The sequence below is a fragment of the Zingiber officinale genome, chromosome 5A (assembly GCF_018446385.1).
Source record: "Zingiber officinale cultivar Zhangliang chromosome 5A, Zo_v1.1, whole genome shotgun sequence".
Lineage (NCBI taxonomy): Eukaryota > Viridiplantae > Streptophyta > Magnoliopsida > Zingiberales > Zingiberaceae > Zingiber > Zingiber officinale.
The window spans coordinates 150,406,410-150,421,540 of NC_055994.1; the positions used below are offsets into that span (position 1 = coordinate 150,406,410).

Sequence of the window (15,131 nt, forward strand, 5' to 3'; positions counted from 1 at the left end):
TGTAGTTTAATTTAGTCATCCTGTGAATCAACTCAAAGTATGTGGGAAATAACACGGCGGAAGTTATATATTCTTGCTATCTGTCAATTTCCGTCGTTCAAGTAATATTCTACCTCAATTAATGCTACATGTACTTAGGGACTTAAACTTTCTAACTTTTTTTTTTAATAATATTTTAGAGTCAAAATGGAAGGATCTAGTAGAGGTAGCCGCGCTGATGTAGCCTTGCAAAATTATAAGCTAGGAAAGAATATTGGCATGGGGTCATTTGGCAGGGTTAAACTTGCAGAGCATTTGTTGACGGGCCACAAGGTTGCTATCAAGACCCAAAGTCGTCATACAATAAAGAGCAAGGGAATGGAAGAAAAAGGCATGTACATACATCTTTCTCCATCTTGAGTAATACCATTTTGCTAATACCTTGATTTACATTTCAAAAAGTTTGAGGATCACATTAATTGAATATGGCGATATATTTTTTTTTTAAAAAAAAAATCAGTTACTTTTACATCTATTTTACTGAGCCCTATTGTTTGATGGTGTGATGTTAATAGTAAGTTCATATAATAACAAGTTTGATTAGAATTGTGGATAAGGAAAAGCTAATTAGATAAGAACAAAATCTACTTTGCATTGGACAACCTAATTTTAGTTTTTCTCTTATCCCGTCTCTTTGAAACTTAGAGTACTATTTTTCTATTTTTATAGGATCAGATTATTGTAAAATCTGAAAAGATGTCTCTTATTTTTACTTTCATCATCCAATCACTAATTAAACAGCTTTTAATTTAAAATTTTCTTCTCTCGGGAAAGATTGATGATTAGGTACGCAACATATATATATTGTCTTCTAATACATATCAGTCATCCAATATCCCAACATGCATGCCCATGGAATTGATCATGTCATGTGATGCTTTGAGGAAATCATATTTCAGACATTTTTAAGTTTAATTATATATGTTTTCTTTGTCTAATTAATATATTTACATGAAACTGTTTTGCATTGCAGTGATACGAGAAATCAAAAATTTAAGACTATTAAGGCATCCTCATATTGTGCGTATGTATGAGGCGATTGAGACACATTCACACATTTATATTGTCACGGAGTATGTGGCGTCGGGCGAGCTGTTCGATTATATTGTTGAAAGGGGGAGGTTACAAGAGGATGAAGCTCGTCGCTTCTTCCAACAGGTACTAATTAATTGAGAATTCTTTCTTAATTGTCACACCTTAGCTTCTCCTCGATATATCCTAATTAAAATCAGACTTTTTCTGACACTTTATTATCTGATGGGAGTTCTCTAGCTAGATTTTACTAGTTTGGTATACGTTTGGGCATGCATGCTAGCTCAATTGTAGTAAAATCCAAATGCTTCCAAGAACTCTTTTCCTTTGGGTAGAGAGATCGATCCATATTTTGTGTTGTTTTATTGGGATTGGCATGCCTGACTTTCTTCCTCTCATTTCGGATAAATTAAAACCTACGTCTTCACCAAATTAAATAGATCATATCCGGCGTGGAGTATTGCCACAGAAACATGGTAGTTCATCGGGACCTAAAACCAGAGAACTTGTTGTTGGATTCAAAGCACAATATTAAAATTTCCGACTTTGGCTTAAGTAATGTCATGCGCGATGGCTATTTTCTGAAGACGAGCTGTGGGAGCCCAAATTATGCTGCTCCTGAGGTATTTAGAGATTTCTCTTTGTTAGTCTATTGTTTTCGATCGGTTTACTTGGACTTTTACTGTCATGTACAGTTCATTAATTATATTCGTTTAACTAGATTATCAGTGAAAAATTGTATGCTGGACCTGAGGTAGATGTGTGGAGTTGTGGTGTCATTCTTTACGCTCTTCTTTGTGGTACCCTTCCCTTCGACGATGCGAATACGCCAAACTTGTATAAGAAAATAAAGGCAAGAAATCTTCTAACAAGCTCGGTTTTGCATTATGGTTCTATAACGTAACATATTGATGGATTGGCCATTATATTGTCGATAATCCAGCGGGGGCTATATACTTTTCCTTGTCATTTGTCTGCTCTTCCTGAGGATTTGATTAGTAAAATGCTGGTGGTTGATCCTATGAAGAGAATAACTATTGGCCAAATTCGTGAACATGAATGGTTCAAGATTCGTCTTCCTCGCTATCTGGCCGTTCCTCCACCACATACTTCACAGCAAGCTAAAAAGGTGAGTTATCTATTCTAACTACCCTCGTACGTAGAATTTAATTCTGCTCGACTATATATCTAGCCGGAATCACATGAATTGATTCTATAATCTGCCTCACAAACAGTTGACCATTCTGGCAGATCGACGAACACATCCTTCTGCAGGTGACTAAAATGGGCTTCAACAGAGACCAGTTGATCGAGTCTCTCAATAACAGGATACAAAATGAGGTATAATAATCAAATTAAGTGCTTCTCTGAGTAAAACAACTTTAACTAACTTTATCACTACTCTTCATAAATTAGGCAACTATTTCGTATTATTTGCTCTTCGACAATCGGTTCCACGACATGACCGCCGGCTACCTTGGCGGCGGTTTCCAAGAAACCATGGTGCAGGAGTGCTTGCATACGAGTTCAAGTGACATTGCAATTCCAAATCGCCTACCAGCTTTCCCTAATACGGAAAAAAAATGGGCTCTAGGATTTGAGGTGCTCTAATATAATTAACTTGCTCTTCTCTCTTAGCCAGAGCATTCAATAGGTCCTTTAATTAAGTTAACTTGCAAATCTTTAATTTGGTCATCCAGTCTCGAGCCCATCCTCGTGAAATCATGACAGAGGTACTCAAGGCTCTGCGAGACCTGAATGTTTCTTGGAAGAATATTGGAAATTACAACATCAAGTGCCTTTATCTTCCTGGCCGTGCTAATGACCAAGGCATTGTCGAAACAGAAGGTGCTGGAACCACGGCAGTACTGAAGTTTGAATTGCAGGTAAAACCATTCTGAATTAGTCATGCTTTCATTACCAGAGGATAGAGGATAGATCAATCATGTGTCTTTATATACGCGTTTTGCAGCTTTACAAGACCTTGGAAGAGAAGTACCTTCTGGATTTGATGAGGGTGAGCGGCCCTCAGCTTCAATTTCTTGATTTGTGTGCTGACCTCCTTGTTCAGCTTAGAGTTCTGGGAAATTCAAACTGATTCAACAATGCATTTTATATATATATAAATAAATAAGATATTCAGTGCGTTTGAATACATGATTCGAAAGATGCATCTTCGTTATAAAGATAGACTTTTTTATAGACTTGGCGTAAACACTAATCCTAGAGTTTAGAAAGTACTCGCAGAAGTTGGCTCAGCCGCCGAAGCCATAGAGAGTGCAGTCTTGCGGCGGGGAGTGCTCAGTGTAGGTGTATGACGTTCTTCTCGAGGAAGATCTTGAGGACGCCGCGGGTTTTCTCGTAGATGAGTCCGCTGATGTGCTTGTCGCCGCCATGGCTGGCGCCGTCTCGCCTGCTTCGTAATGCCTGAATGTTGTCACGGAGGACCTTGAGGTGCCGCTTTGCCGAGCCCCTTGCCTCCCTTGCCACGGCCGGAGGGGTCGACAAAGGAAAAACAAAACAAGAAAAAAAAAAAAGAGACGTGTGAATTAAAATTTTAGGATCATGTTGGGCCGTTGGTACGTGTCAATTGAGATTTTGATTGAGTCACGTGGAAATCCGTTATCTGAACTCCACAGAATTATGTGAATTACCTGTTAAAAACTAATTGATTTTGAAATTTCTTCTATTTCCTGATTTTAATTACTTTCGAAATATTTTTTAAAAAGATAATCTAAAATGATCAGGGCAGATCTACATTAGGACATGAGGAGACCATGACCCCCAAAATTTTTTAATAACATAATTTTATAGAAAAGTATTTTAAAATTTTATTAATACATATATTATTTTACCCTAATTTAAAAGATATGTATAGTTTGTGTAATAGTAAGTTTTATTTTTATTTTAACACATCTCTTGAGTTCAAATATTTGTAGGACTAAATTTAAGTTTTTTTCCTTCTTTATTTTTTCACATTTTAACTAAATATACATTATGTATTTTGAAAGTTTGAAGAGGTCATTATTATATAATACATTTAATAAATATTTTCGTCACTTAATATACGGCCTCCAACTTAAAATCCTAGATCCATCCCTGAAAATGATATAATCTATTTATCATGAAATTAGTTAAATATAAATTTATCATTAATATAAAATTTTAAATTATCAAGGGTAATTTTTTTTTAAAAAAAATACGCTGAGTTCACCTCGATGTAGCAAGATTATTACTACTTAAGCCAAGCAATCGAGAACGGGTAGAACTTAACTGTAAATCAATTGAATGATTATGAATAAGTTTGGTATTTAATTGGTAAGAATTTGTTTATATTTATTTAATATATATAAAATTAATTAAATAAATATATTTGAACAACTTATTTAACTAAACGAATAAGCTTGAACACATGTATTTAACTTATTAACTTTCGTTTGTGAACAATATTCATGAATAATGTTTATCAATAATATTTATAAATCATGCTCATGAATAAAACTCTTATCAATATATTAATTAAATAATGAAACTTTTAAAACAAATAAATAAATTTATATTATCAAACTCAATAATTAATCTAACAAACTTAAAATGTAAAAGTTTCAAACAATCAAATTGAGATTTCGATAACGTCTAAACGAATCAAGCTCAAGCTCATTGATATGGTAATAATAAGCGGCCCTACCAAAGATAGGTCAAAGTCAGGAAAATTGGCGGATGTGAAAGACAAACTCCGGGAGGTATCCAAGTCGATCGAGTGGACCATGTATGGTCGAGCGGACCATGAACGGCTGAGTGATGTACGACCGAGCGAATGATACCAACGTTGAAAACAAGAAGTCAGACTCTCTCCGATTGGGTAAATGACCCTTAGATGACAAAGAGAAGTAGTAGTTGGTCTTGCCAATCGGGCTTTACGTCTAGTCAGAGCAGGATAACCACGGATAATCAGGAAGTAAGGAAAGAGTCAACTCGACAAGCACTTAGGGCAATGTTGAGCGAAAGCAGACCAACCTAATGGATCCCAATCGGCTGTGCATGACCCAATCAAGTATCTTGTCATATTCCTTTGGGAGTTTGTGTTGTTGCCAACAGGCCATGTCCAGCAGGCAATTGTACTTTCGAAGCTTCCAAGCTGTCACGTCATAGGATTGCGTTACTGCTTAAAGAATGTCGTCAGAGATACTTTTCAACCTGTCTCTTCCTAGGAAACCTAGGAAAATGTGCATATGCCTTGAGATGTGTGCACGAGTACTAGGTTGACAGTATAAAATGGGATTCCTAGCTACAAGAAAAGGTATGCGCAATTTGGTTTTCTACATCTCTTAGCTATAGTTCCATACTACTTAAGATCGCCGAAAACTGACTTAAGCGTCGGAAGGCCAACGCCGGGAATCCTTTCTCGGCTCGGCACTGACATTTTTGTGCTGCAGGAACATATGAAGTCTTCACTGCGTCAACACCGAAGCCACATCCCCAGCTTGCCATCTATGTTATTTCCATATAGGATTATATCTGGCGCCGTCTATGGGAATAGCTACCTAAAGTCAGGATGTAAAGACGGAGAGCGTTGGACGACTCACCACAGTAATATTGACGCAAGAGGAGTTCGAGATGCTGGTGCAAGCACAAGCGACGAATATGTTGGAGCAGCAACAACAGGTGATAGTTGATTATCAAGCAAATGAACCCACAACGTATGCGATAAGACAACAAGCCAATCATAGAGGCTGAGTAAAAAACCCCGTCGTCCGTCGGCCTAGCAACGGGCCGATTGACACATTTGGAGAAGCACAGAATGCGTCGCTCCCTTACCACTGAGCATTATTCCGCACCCCCTCAGAAGAACGAGGCCGAGCAAATAAGGCCCAAGGATCATCATCGGAGGAAGCGCCCGCTCGAGATGTGCGCAAGGGTAAAGCATCGAGGCTTGACGATTCACCCGAGCGAATAAACATGCAATTTTCTCAAGAAATCTTGGACGATCGGCTGTCGCGATACTACATACCGCCAACCATCGGAGAATACACTGATCTTGAGGATCACCTCATCAAATTCGACAACGTGGTCACGCTCCATCAGTACTCCGATGGGGGTCAAATACCGAGTGTTTCTGACTACACACTTCAGATCAACTTAAAAGTGGTTTAGGTGACTGTCGATCGGATCTATAAGTAGTTTTAAAGACTTCCGAGTAGTATTTTTACAACAATTCGTGAGCAATCACCGTTTCCAGAGGACAAATGTTAGCCTATTCGCGATCAAGCAAGGGTCCAAGAAAACCCTGCGGGCCTGCATCAAAAGATTCAATCAAATAGTTATGGAAGTCTCATCAGCCACTCCAGAGATCCTTATGAATGTGTTTTCACAAGGGCTTCTAGAGGATGAGTTCTTTTGGTCACTCATTTGGAGGCCTCCACGTGACTTCAATTATCTACTCGAGCGAGCTACCGAGTACGTCAACGTAAAGGAGGCCCAGACAACTAGGAAGAAGCAACAAATCCTCGATCCATCAGCCGTTCGAGAGTGCTGAATGGCCCATGCGAACCCACCACCAAAGGGACCTCGAGTAGGAGCGACACAGCAAAAGGCTCGTACACACGCGGTGCGACATGTGGAAGCCAAGCGAGGAAGATCCATCGAGAGACATCAATGGACGTCACTCTTCTGCTCGTTCCACTAGGTGGCGACACACAACACCAAAGACTATTATAGTCTCACGCTGAAGCCCCGTCGAGCGGCATCACCAAGGTCGCATCGCCAATCGCCATCCCCTGATCGACACCATCACCGACGATCGAGAGGGCAGTAGCCGGCACAAGGCCAAAGAGCATCAACTGAGCATCCGCGACCCTCGGCTTGGGAGGAGGAGAATCGCCACAACACCGCCCTGGGCGATATTGGAATGATCACAGGAGATTCGACCGATGGCAATTCCAATTGAGCCAAGAAGTCACACGCGCAACGCCTTGAGATCCACGTCGTCGGGTGCAGTAGAGTAGCAACAGAGGGACTAGAGATCAATTTCGATCCTTGAGACTTAGAGGGAGGGGAGGTCCCTCACGATGATACCCTAATCATCAAAGCGGTAATCGTTAACTACAACATTCACCGAACTTTTGTAGATATAGGTAGCTCGATGAATATCATCTTCAAAAAGGCATTTGATCAGCTGCCAATCGACCAGAGCGAATTGTAGCCATGCCAACTCCCTTATACGGGTTCACTGACAATGAAGTGTTGTCGACCAGCCAGGCTAGGTTGGCTATATGCCTTGGAGAAGAGCCGCTCAAGAGGACCAGGACCATGAACTTAATTATGGTGGATGCGTTGTCCGCCTACAATGTTATATTTGTCCAAGCGGTAGTGTCCACCTTTTGTCAGAAGGTTAAGTTCCCAGTGGACAACGAGGTTGGCAAAGTCAAGGGCAATCAACTGGCCGCTAGGCGGTACTACATGGAGATGGTTAAGACCGAGGTCTGTGCCGCTCGGAAGGCTTAGCATTTGGAGTTAAACACAATCATCGAGGAGCCTCCTACACTGGTCTATGATGAAAAGGAGGAGGTCCAAATCCATCCTAGCCGACCAGAAGCTACAACTTTTGTCGTGACTGACCTTACAAATGAGAGGAAGGTCGAGCTGGTGTCTTACCTTAGGCACAATCATGATGTGTTCGCCTGGTCGACTCACAAGCTCCGGAACATCTCACCGAGTGTGCCATAGCATGAGCTTCACGTCCGATCAGAGGCCCAACCGGTGAAACATAGAAAAAAGGACTTCAACTCGGAGCATAATCAAATCATCCGTGCGAAAATAGAAAAATTGTTAGAGGCCGGCAACATCTATGAAGTTCAATTTCCGAGCTAGCTGGCCAACGTTGTGCTAGTGTCCAAGCCGGGCAACAAATGGCGGGTATGCATCGACTTCTGTGACTTGAACAAGGTTTGCCCAAAAGATTTCTCTCCTGTCGCGTATTGATCAAATGGTGGATTCTATGACTGGTTGCGAACTGATCTACATGCTTGATGCATACCAGAGCTACCATCAAGTGTCGCTCGCCAAGGAAGACTAAGAGAAGGTCAACTTCATTACGACCGACGGAGCCTACTGCTACAATGTCATGCCGCTCGGATTAAAGAACTTCGGTGCCACTTACCAAAGGCTGATGAACAAGATGTTCTGACGACAGATCGACCGCAATATAGAGATATTATCAATGCCATATTAATACAATCTCTTTGAGTCACTAACTTTTGTGCAGACGTCGAAGAAACCTGCAAAACCTTGAGGATGTATAAAATCAAGCTTAACCCAAATAAGTACCTATTCGGAGCGAAGAGCGACCGATTTCTCGATTACTTCTGATAAAGTTTTACAAAAATAAGTTATTGGTCTTCTATTCTGCATTAAAATATAGCGCCAATTCCTCTTCCAGAGGTGTCACACTCAAATCTCAAAAAGCTTGGAAAAATCTAGAAGTGCAACAACTGTGGACTAATCAAGAATCTTTTGAGTTCCAAGAAAGACTAGAGAATTTGATCTCCAGTTAAAATTATCCTTCTGAGTCAATTTTGTCAAAAGGCTTAGCTACTTTACTATAATTTTCTATAAATTTCTGATACTAACATGTTAAATTAAAAAAAAAAACCTCTTACTTTTTGACATTCTTTGGAATAAGCCAATCCAAAACACATCAAATTTTAGAATGATCAACTGAAACAGCCAAATATTCCACTATTGTGGTGTCAAAACTATACTTCTTGGAGTTAGCCACAAATTGATTCTTAAGAACTTCCAACACCATAGAAAGATGAAACAAATGTGTAGGCCAATCAGAATTGTACACTAAAATATCATAAAAAAAAACAATACAAACTTACAAAGAAGGAACGGTTTATATAAATCATTACTACTTGAAAGGTTGCAAGGCATTAGTGAGCCCAAAAGGCATAACTAAAAATTCATAATGTATATTGTGAGTGTGAAATGCAGTCTTATAAATACCTTCCTCTTTTACTCTAATATGATGATGCCCTGATTTCAAGTCAATTTTTGAAAAAATCATAGTTCCAAATAACTCATCAAGTAATTCAGCTACCACAGGGATAGGATACTTATCTAGAATTGTGACATTATTTAATGCTCTATAATCAACACACATTCTCCATGATAAATCTTTTTTTTAACCAATAAAACAAGATTAGAGAAAGAACTTACTCTAGGCCGAATAAATCTCGATTGCAACATTTCTTGAACCTGTCTTTCGATTTCCTCCTTTTGATGATGTGGGTAACGATATGGATGCACACAAATAGGAATCTGCCCTTCTTGCAACACTATAGCATGTTGTTGACTTCACTTAGATGACAACCTATTTTCTTTTTGAAAACTGTAATAAATCTTTCTAGTGATAATTCCAGTTTTTGTGATGCATTCAATTCTGATTCTAGTGGTAATATTGTTCAAGAAGGAACTCCCTCTGCTGCCCATAAAAATTCATCAATAGTAAGAGAATGCCCTTGCAAAAGGCAATATAGGGAGCATGATTCTGCCCCCCTTTTTTCTGTTTGTTTACTCTTCTTCACTACCTCAAACTTACCTTGTAGAGTGACTAAAATATCTTCATGATGGAACTGCATGATCATCTCCTTCCAATCCATTACAACTTTCCCCAATGTTTTCAACCAAGAAACTCCCAAGACTACATCTACACCTCCCAATTCTAATACATGTCTTTGTTTTCAACTCAAAAGTTCCCAAGCGAATCTATAACTCGGGGCACTTACCTTTAGTAAACACTTTATACTCATCACCAAGTTTAATTCCCAATTTCCTTATTTCTTGCACCTTCAATACGATAGCTACAGTTAATTGAGGAGAAATAAATTGTGGTTGGCTCCGCTATCTATAAGCACCACAATATCAATTCCCATTAATTTGCCTTTTAATTTCATGGTTCTGTTGGCATTTATACTCTCTGAATTCATACCAATAATCTTATAAATTTACACTCCAACTCCTCATCTTCTAAAGTCTCTGCCTCAAGACCCATTATCTCTCCATCTAAATTTAATTTTTCATTTTATTCTAACACTAATAACTTCAATTGTTTTTCTGCACATTGGTGAAGTGGGTAGAATTTTTCACCACATTTGAAGCATAATTCCTTGGCCCTTCTTTCCAATAATTTTGGGTAAGAAATGGAATGAATTCCTATGAATTTTTCCATGAACCCTTGCTTATCTCCTTCTCCTTTTCGTGCAGCGGAGGCTTGGGAGAAAGAAAGATTTCTATTTGATGCAGAACCTGCGTTACTAGCTTCCTTAGAGTCACGAATCTTGTTGGAACACCATCCTGTTGTTGTACTAGTTTTGTCCATTTGAAAAGATTGACCCAATTTCTTTTGAATTGAATTATTCCCAACATATGGCCGAAAATTGCCCAAACCAGCACTGCCATAGCCAAAATTGCTCCATAACTTCTCCTTCCCAAATGTCTTTTGTGAAATCCCCCCTTCCTCTAACAATTCCTCTTCAACATCCTTTGCCATGCACACTAATTGCACTCTAGACAATGGACTTAGCGTTCGATATGAGGTTATAATCCACTCATGAAATAGTCAACATACTACTCTTCTAATAGACATGGAACTTGTAAATTAATCAACTCAAAGGCTTCAATAAATTCTTCCACATTTCCAATTTGTTTTAAAGCTGCCCACTCTTCAAAAGGATTTTCATGTGCACACCTTCCATAACGAGCAATGAGTGCGTTTAAGTTTTTCCTAAATTAGATTAACTTTGGTCTCCTTAATAAGATTAAACCAATGAATAATAGTCTTCCATACTTACATGTGCCAACTTGACCTTAACTTCATCAGAAGAATTCTGGACTTCCAAATAAATTTCAGCCCTAGTAATCCATGCCACTGGATCCCAACCATCCACCATTGGTAATTCTACTTTCTTAATAGACATCTTGTACTCCTCCAATTGATCACTTTTATGTTCTTGAGGCTCAGATTGAGATGACTAATCAGCAGAAATGAATGCCCCTTTCAATGGTGTTGCTTCAACCCTTGTACCTAAATTGCTTGTTGATCTCTTATAAAAGAGAACCATGTTGTTGTACTTCAGACATCAATCGTTGCATAATACTTCTGATTTCCTCCAAACTTCCTTCTTGCGTCGACCCACTCTTCCAAAACATTAACCCTATCTGACATATTTAGCATTCCTTCTAAGCATACAATCTCTCTTACATCCGGCAGGTTGAACCAATATTAGGGTTCCAAAACTCAGAATAAAGAAACACACCGAATTGTATTAGAGTTAACAAAAGCAGTACAACAAAAGCACTCAAATCTGATAGAGAAACTCTCTCCACCTGCCAAAGACCATAATCTCTTTTGATAATAATTCTTAAATCCCTTCCCCAATGTTAGGGTTCCAAAACTCAGAATAAAGAAACACACCAAATTGTATTAGAGTTAACAAAAGCAGTACAACAAAAGCACTCAAATCTGATAGAGAAACTCTCTCCACCCGCCAAAGACCATAATCTCTTTTGATAATAATTCTTAAATCCCTTCCCCACTAACTTCCCACCAACTTATAACCACACACACATACTCTAAAACATGAAAACATAACTATCATGAAGATATAACTAACTCTACAATATAAATTGCCTAATTCCCCTTTTGTGTTTTAGCCCCTGAAATATACAATTCATGTTTTAGGCTTGTTTCCCATGATCCAGATAATCCAGCATGTTTCCTCCATAACCCAGGTTCACATCTGGAATTGGGATTTTATCATAGAACAGCAAGTGCAAAATTATACAACTACTTTGTAACATGATTGAAGTAACCAATTTGAAGTAACCAATGTTGTCGAGATAAGCATAATAGATATAACCCAGAAATAAACAATGATTTAAAAAGTGTATGTTGCTGGTATACATAAGATCATCACATAGTAAATAGGCATTATGTGCGAGCATATTTTGATGCAGCTGCAGTCAGTATTAACAAACATTGAAATATTAATGAAATCATGAAGTTAAAAGTTGTTACGTGATTACTTAATATAATAAGTCCATAAAACATGGTTCTAGTTATAACATGAACATCATCAAATCACAAACAATATCAAAGTTTTTATCATTTAATTATATACAAAAACATAATGTCTGTGTAGGAACATTTACCTAAATTAACAAATAATTGTTCCTTAATAAGTATTACAATTCTAGTAAAAAAAAATCTCTTTCTACCATTTAGTTGATTTTCTGTTTAGATTAAATTAATTATCTTATTCATAACCGACTCCACCTAGTGGGACTCCACCTAGTGGGATAAAACTTGATTATTGTAGGTTGTTGTATTCACAGCCCATTTGTTCCAAATCTATACAATTGGGTTGAACTAATACACTAGCTTATAGGTCAAACTCAAAATAACAATCAAATGTGATTATATATGCATGTGTAAGGGCATATACAAAAAGGTGAAGTATATGCAGCCACATGAACTGTTTTTAAATTAGAGGCATAAACTATGATCAACGATTCCAATTTTTTTTGAGAATGAAAACAAAGGAAACTGTGGCAAATGAGCACAATACTTTTCCCACAGACAAAGCGTGAGTTAACTTCAATTGTGGTTAGGTGGGAGTGGGAAAAAAACATTTAGAATACAGAAACAAACCAGCATCGTTAAGTAAGATTTTTTTTTTGTACTCATATTGACTCAGAAAAATTAGAATTTAAGCCGTATTTATGAATAGGAGGGGATAAGGGTGCTCATTTCAAATATAAAGGATGGGAGAGGGGATGGAGAGGAAAGAACCAAGAAAACACATAAATCTAATGTTTTTTAACCTACATTTATATTTCTTTCCCTCCCCTTCTTTTCAAGTACCCAAGTAGACAGACCATAGCTTCTCAAAGAAGCAGATGATCAACATGAATCTTTGATTATTTTTTTCATCTGTCATTATTCCTTCCCTTCCTTTCTCCCTTTCGATTCATCGACCAAGAAAACAGACCATCGAGATTCTAAGCTCTGCAGATGTTAATATTACCCAAATTCACAGATTCAAACATGCCAAGAAAAAAATAGTAGATGAGAACATTACAATTAGGAATGTGACATAAATCATGCTCAGGAAGAAAGGGGTTTCATTACTGTTGACTTCATATTTCTAGTTCAAACTCCATATTGGCTACCAGCAGCCTGTAGATTGAACTCACGTAAAGGAATATTACTAAATTAAAAAAACCTTCATGGTCGTTTCAAAAAGGACTATCATTACAGGAAACAAGCATCTATGAGTATGACTAAAAATCATTTACCATGCTCTACAATGTGAAAGAGTGATGCAAAAGAAGCCAAGGTACCATTTTTGCACCAAGTCCAAATTTCCCACGAGTTTGTTTCAAACCATACTTTGTACCAGAAAGAACTGTAAGAAACCAAATAAAGTCAGCATGGTTCACATTAATTCAAATCTAAGATTGCAGTCTTATAAATATGTGAAAACAGTAAGTCTGGCATGAAGTTCTGGACACATATCAATAGAATCACACCTCTTCCAAACATGTTTGGTATCTCATCATGTGGCATTCCTCTCCCATTATCCTGTAAAACAAAACTCACGACAACTATAAACATGTGAACTCTTTGATAACATAAACCAGGAGTGGAGAATCCCATTTGATAACATATAACTAAGGAATTTTACTTTTTAAAAAAATTCTTACATTACTAACTCAATATCTGGAAGCTGAGAAATTGCCTCAGCAGAGTCAAGAGCATTTTCCACAAGTTCTCGAATAGTAGTGTATAATGATTTCCCAGGCTGGTGGGGGAAAAAGATGTTCACTTGATAAAAAAACTTGTAAGTTGATCAAAAATAAACTGTCCATCAGAAATAAAAGGCAAAAATAATACGTCAAAAGAAATAACGGAATGGATGCAGCTACTGTTACAGCTTACATTGTCAAATCCAGCTATGTTCTTGTTCTCAGCGAAGAACTCAGCAGGCGATTCTGCAAAGAAACAAGTAAAAAAGGTCCCAATAAAAAACCAGCAAAGTGAAAAACTATCACAGGGGAGCCACTTTTTTCAGATGAATATTACTCTGCTTCAATACGCTTTCAGTTTCCTTCTTAGTCTTCTTCGATCTACCCCTGTTGGGAGTCTTTGGCTCGTCCGGGCTCCCATCGACGCTGTCGCCGGAATCCATCAACCCAGAGCGCGCCGGATAGTGAAGGCTTGCCTACGAAAGTCCAGGTGCAAGATCGACCTATGGAGCACGGCAAGTGACCATCCCGAGCGGAGGAGATCAGATCGCCGGGAGATGAGGCGAGGACAAAAAGTTCACAACCAACCGAAACAACGGACAGGCGGACAACATTCTCGTCGACGGGGGACAGCGGAGGGATCCTCGTTGGTGGGCCGCGACAATGGAGGCGTTCTCGTCGGCGGGACGACACCAGCGGTGCGGAGGCAGACGACGTCTTGCGATGTGAAGAGGGGAAGGCGTCGGTGGCTTGAGATGGGGAAGGTGTCGGCCGCCGGTGGCTTGAGATGGGGAAGGCGTCGGCTCCGGCGGCTTGGATGGAGAAGAGGGGAAGAGGGGAAGAGGGGAAGGCGTCGGCTCCGGCGGCTTGGATGGATAAGAGGGGAAGAGGCGTCGGCGCCGGCACCGGCGACGGCTGCAGCGGTGGGTGAGGGGAGCACGGGCGATCGGGCGAGGAGAGGGCACCGAAGTGTGGAAGGGAAAAGTGACGGCGCAGTGAATGTTATAAAGTTTAGGTTTTAAATTAAAATATTTGTTAATTGATTTACTCCACTCCTAATTTAAATGAGACAATTTAAAAAAACTTCCTCCCATTCTATTCAAATTAACCCATTAAAATATAAATTTTATTTTAAATTTAAATAAATTATATTTATTTATTCTATATATTTTCATCCCATTAATATTATTATTATTAATTTAATTTATTTAATGATAATTTTAATTAAATATCAATTAATTTAGTATTTG

General features: G+C 38.6%; 2 protein-coding genes across 12 annotated transcripts; one reads left to right on the plus strand and one right to left on the minus strand.

Moving 5' to 3' along the window:
* The first annotated feature begins 186 nt into the window (after positions 1-186).
* LOC121982451 (SNF1-related protein kinase catalytic subunit alpha KIN10-like) lies at positions 187-2,972 on the plus strand. Its single transcript, XM_042535510.1, has 8 exons — positions 187-370; positions 1,013-1,197; positions 1,512-1,694; positions 1,793-1,924; positions 2,015-2,200; positions 2,323-2,412; positions 2,488-2,673; positions 2,772-2,972. Exons 1-8 carry the CDS (start codon positions 187-189, stop codon positions 2,970-2,972), a joined length of 1,347 nt encoding a protein of 448 aa, XP_042391444.1.
* Positions 2,973-2,988: 16 nt separating this feature from the next.
* LOC121982452 (DNA topoisomerase 6 subunit B-like) lies at positions 2,989-14,872 on the minus strand. Of its 11 annotated transcripts, none has more exons than XR_006112109.1 (6): positions 14,219-14,504; positions 13,840-14,127; positions 13,666-13,740; positions 13,432-13,541; positions 3,313-11,873; positions 2,989-3,151 (listed from the first exon to the last, which is right to left on the minus strand). XR_006112109.1 is itself a non-coding variant. In XM_042535513.1 (6 exons), exons 2-6 carry the CDS (start codon positions 14,322-14,324, stop codon positions 13,515-13,517), a joined length of 372 nt encoding a protein of 123 aa, XP_042391447.1. In that variant the 5' UTR covers positions 14,325-14,384; positions 14,470-14,521; the 3' UTR covers positions 13,166-13,514. The 11 variants fall into 11 exon arrangements, 5 of the variants coding, with proteins under 5 accessions (XP_042391447.1, XP_042391445.1, XP_042391449.1 ...); XR_006112107.1 differs by lacking the exons at positions 2,989-3,151; positions 3,313-11,873 and adding an exon at positions 13,166-13,312 and having other exon boundaries at positions 13,666-13,717; positions 13,840-13,973; positions 14,075-14,127; positions 14,219-14,872; XM_042535513.1 differs by lacking the exons at positions 2,989-3,151; positions 3,313-11,873 and having other exon boundaries at positions 13,166-13,541; positions 13,666-13,717; positions 13,840-13,973; ... (1 more) ...; positions 14,219-14,384; positions 14,470-14,521.
* Positions 14,873-15,131: the final 259 nt, after the last annotated feature.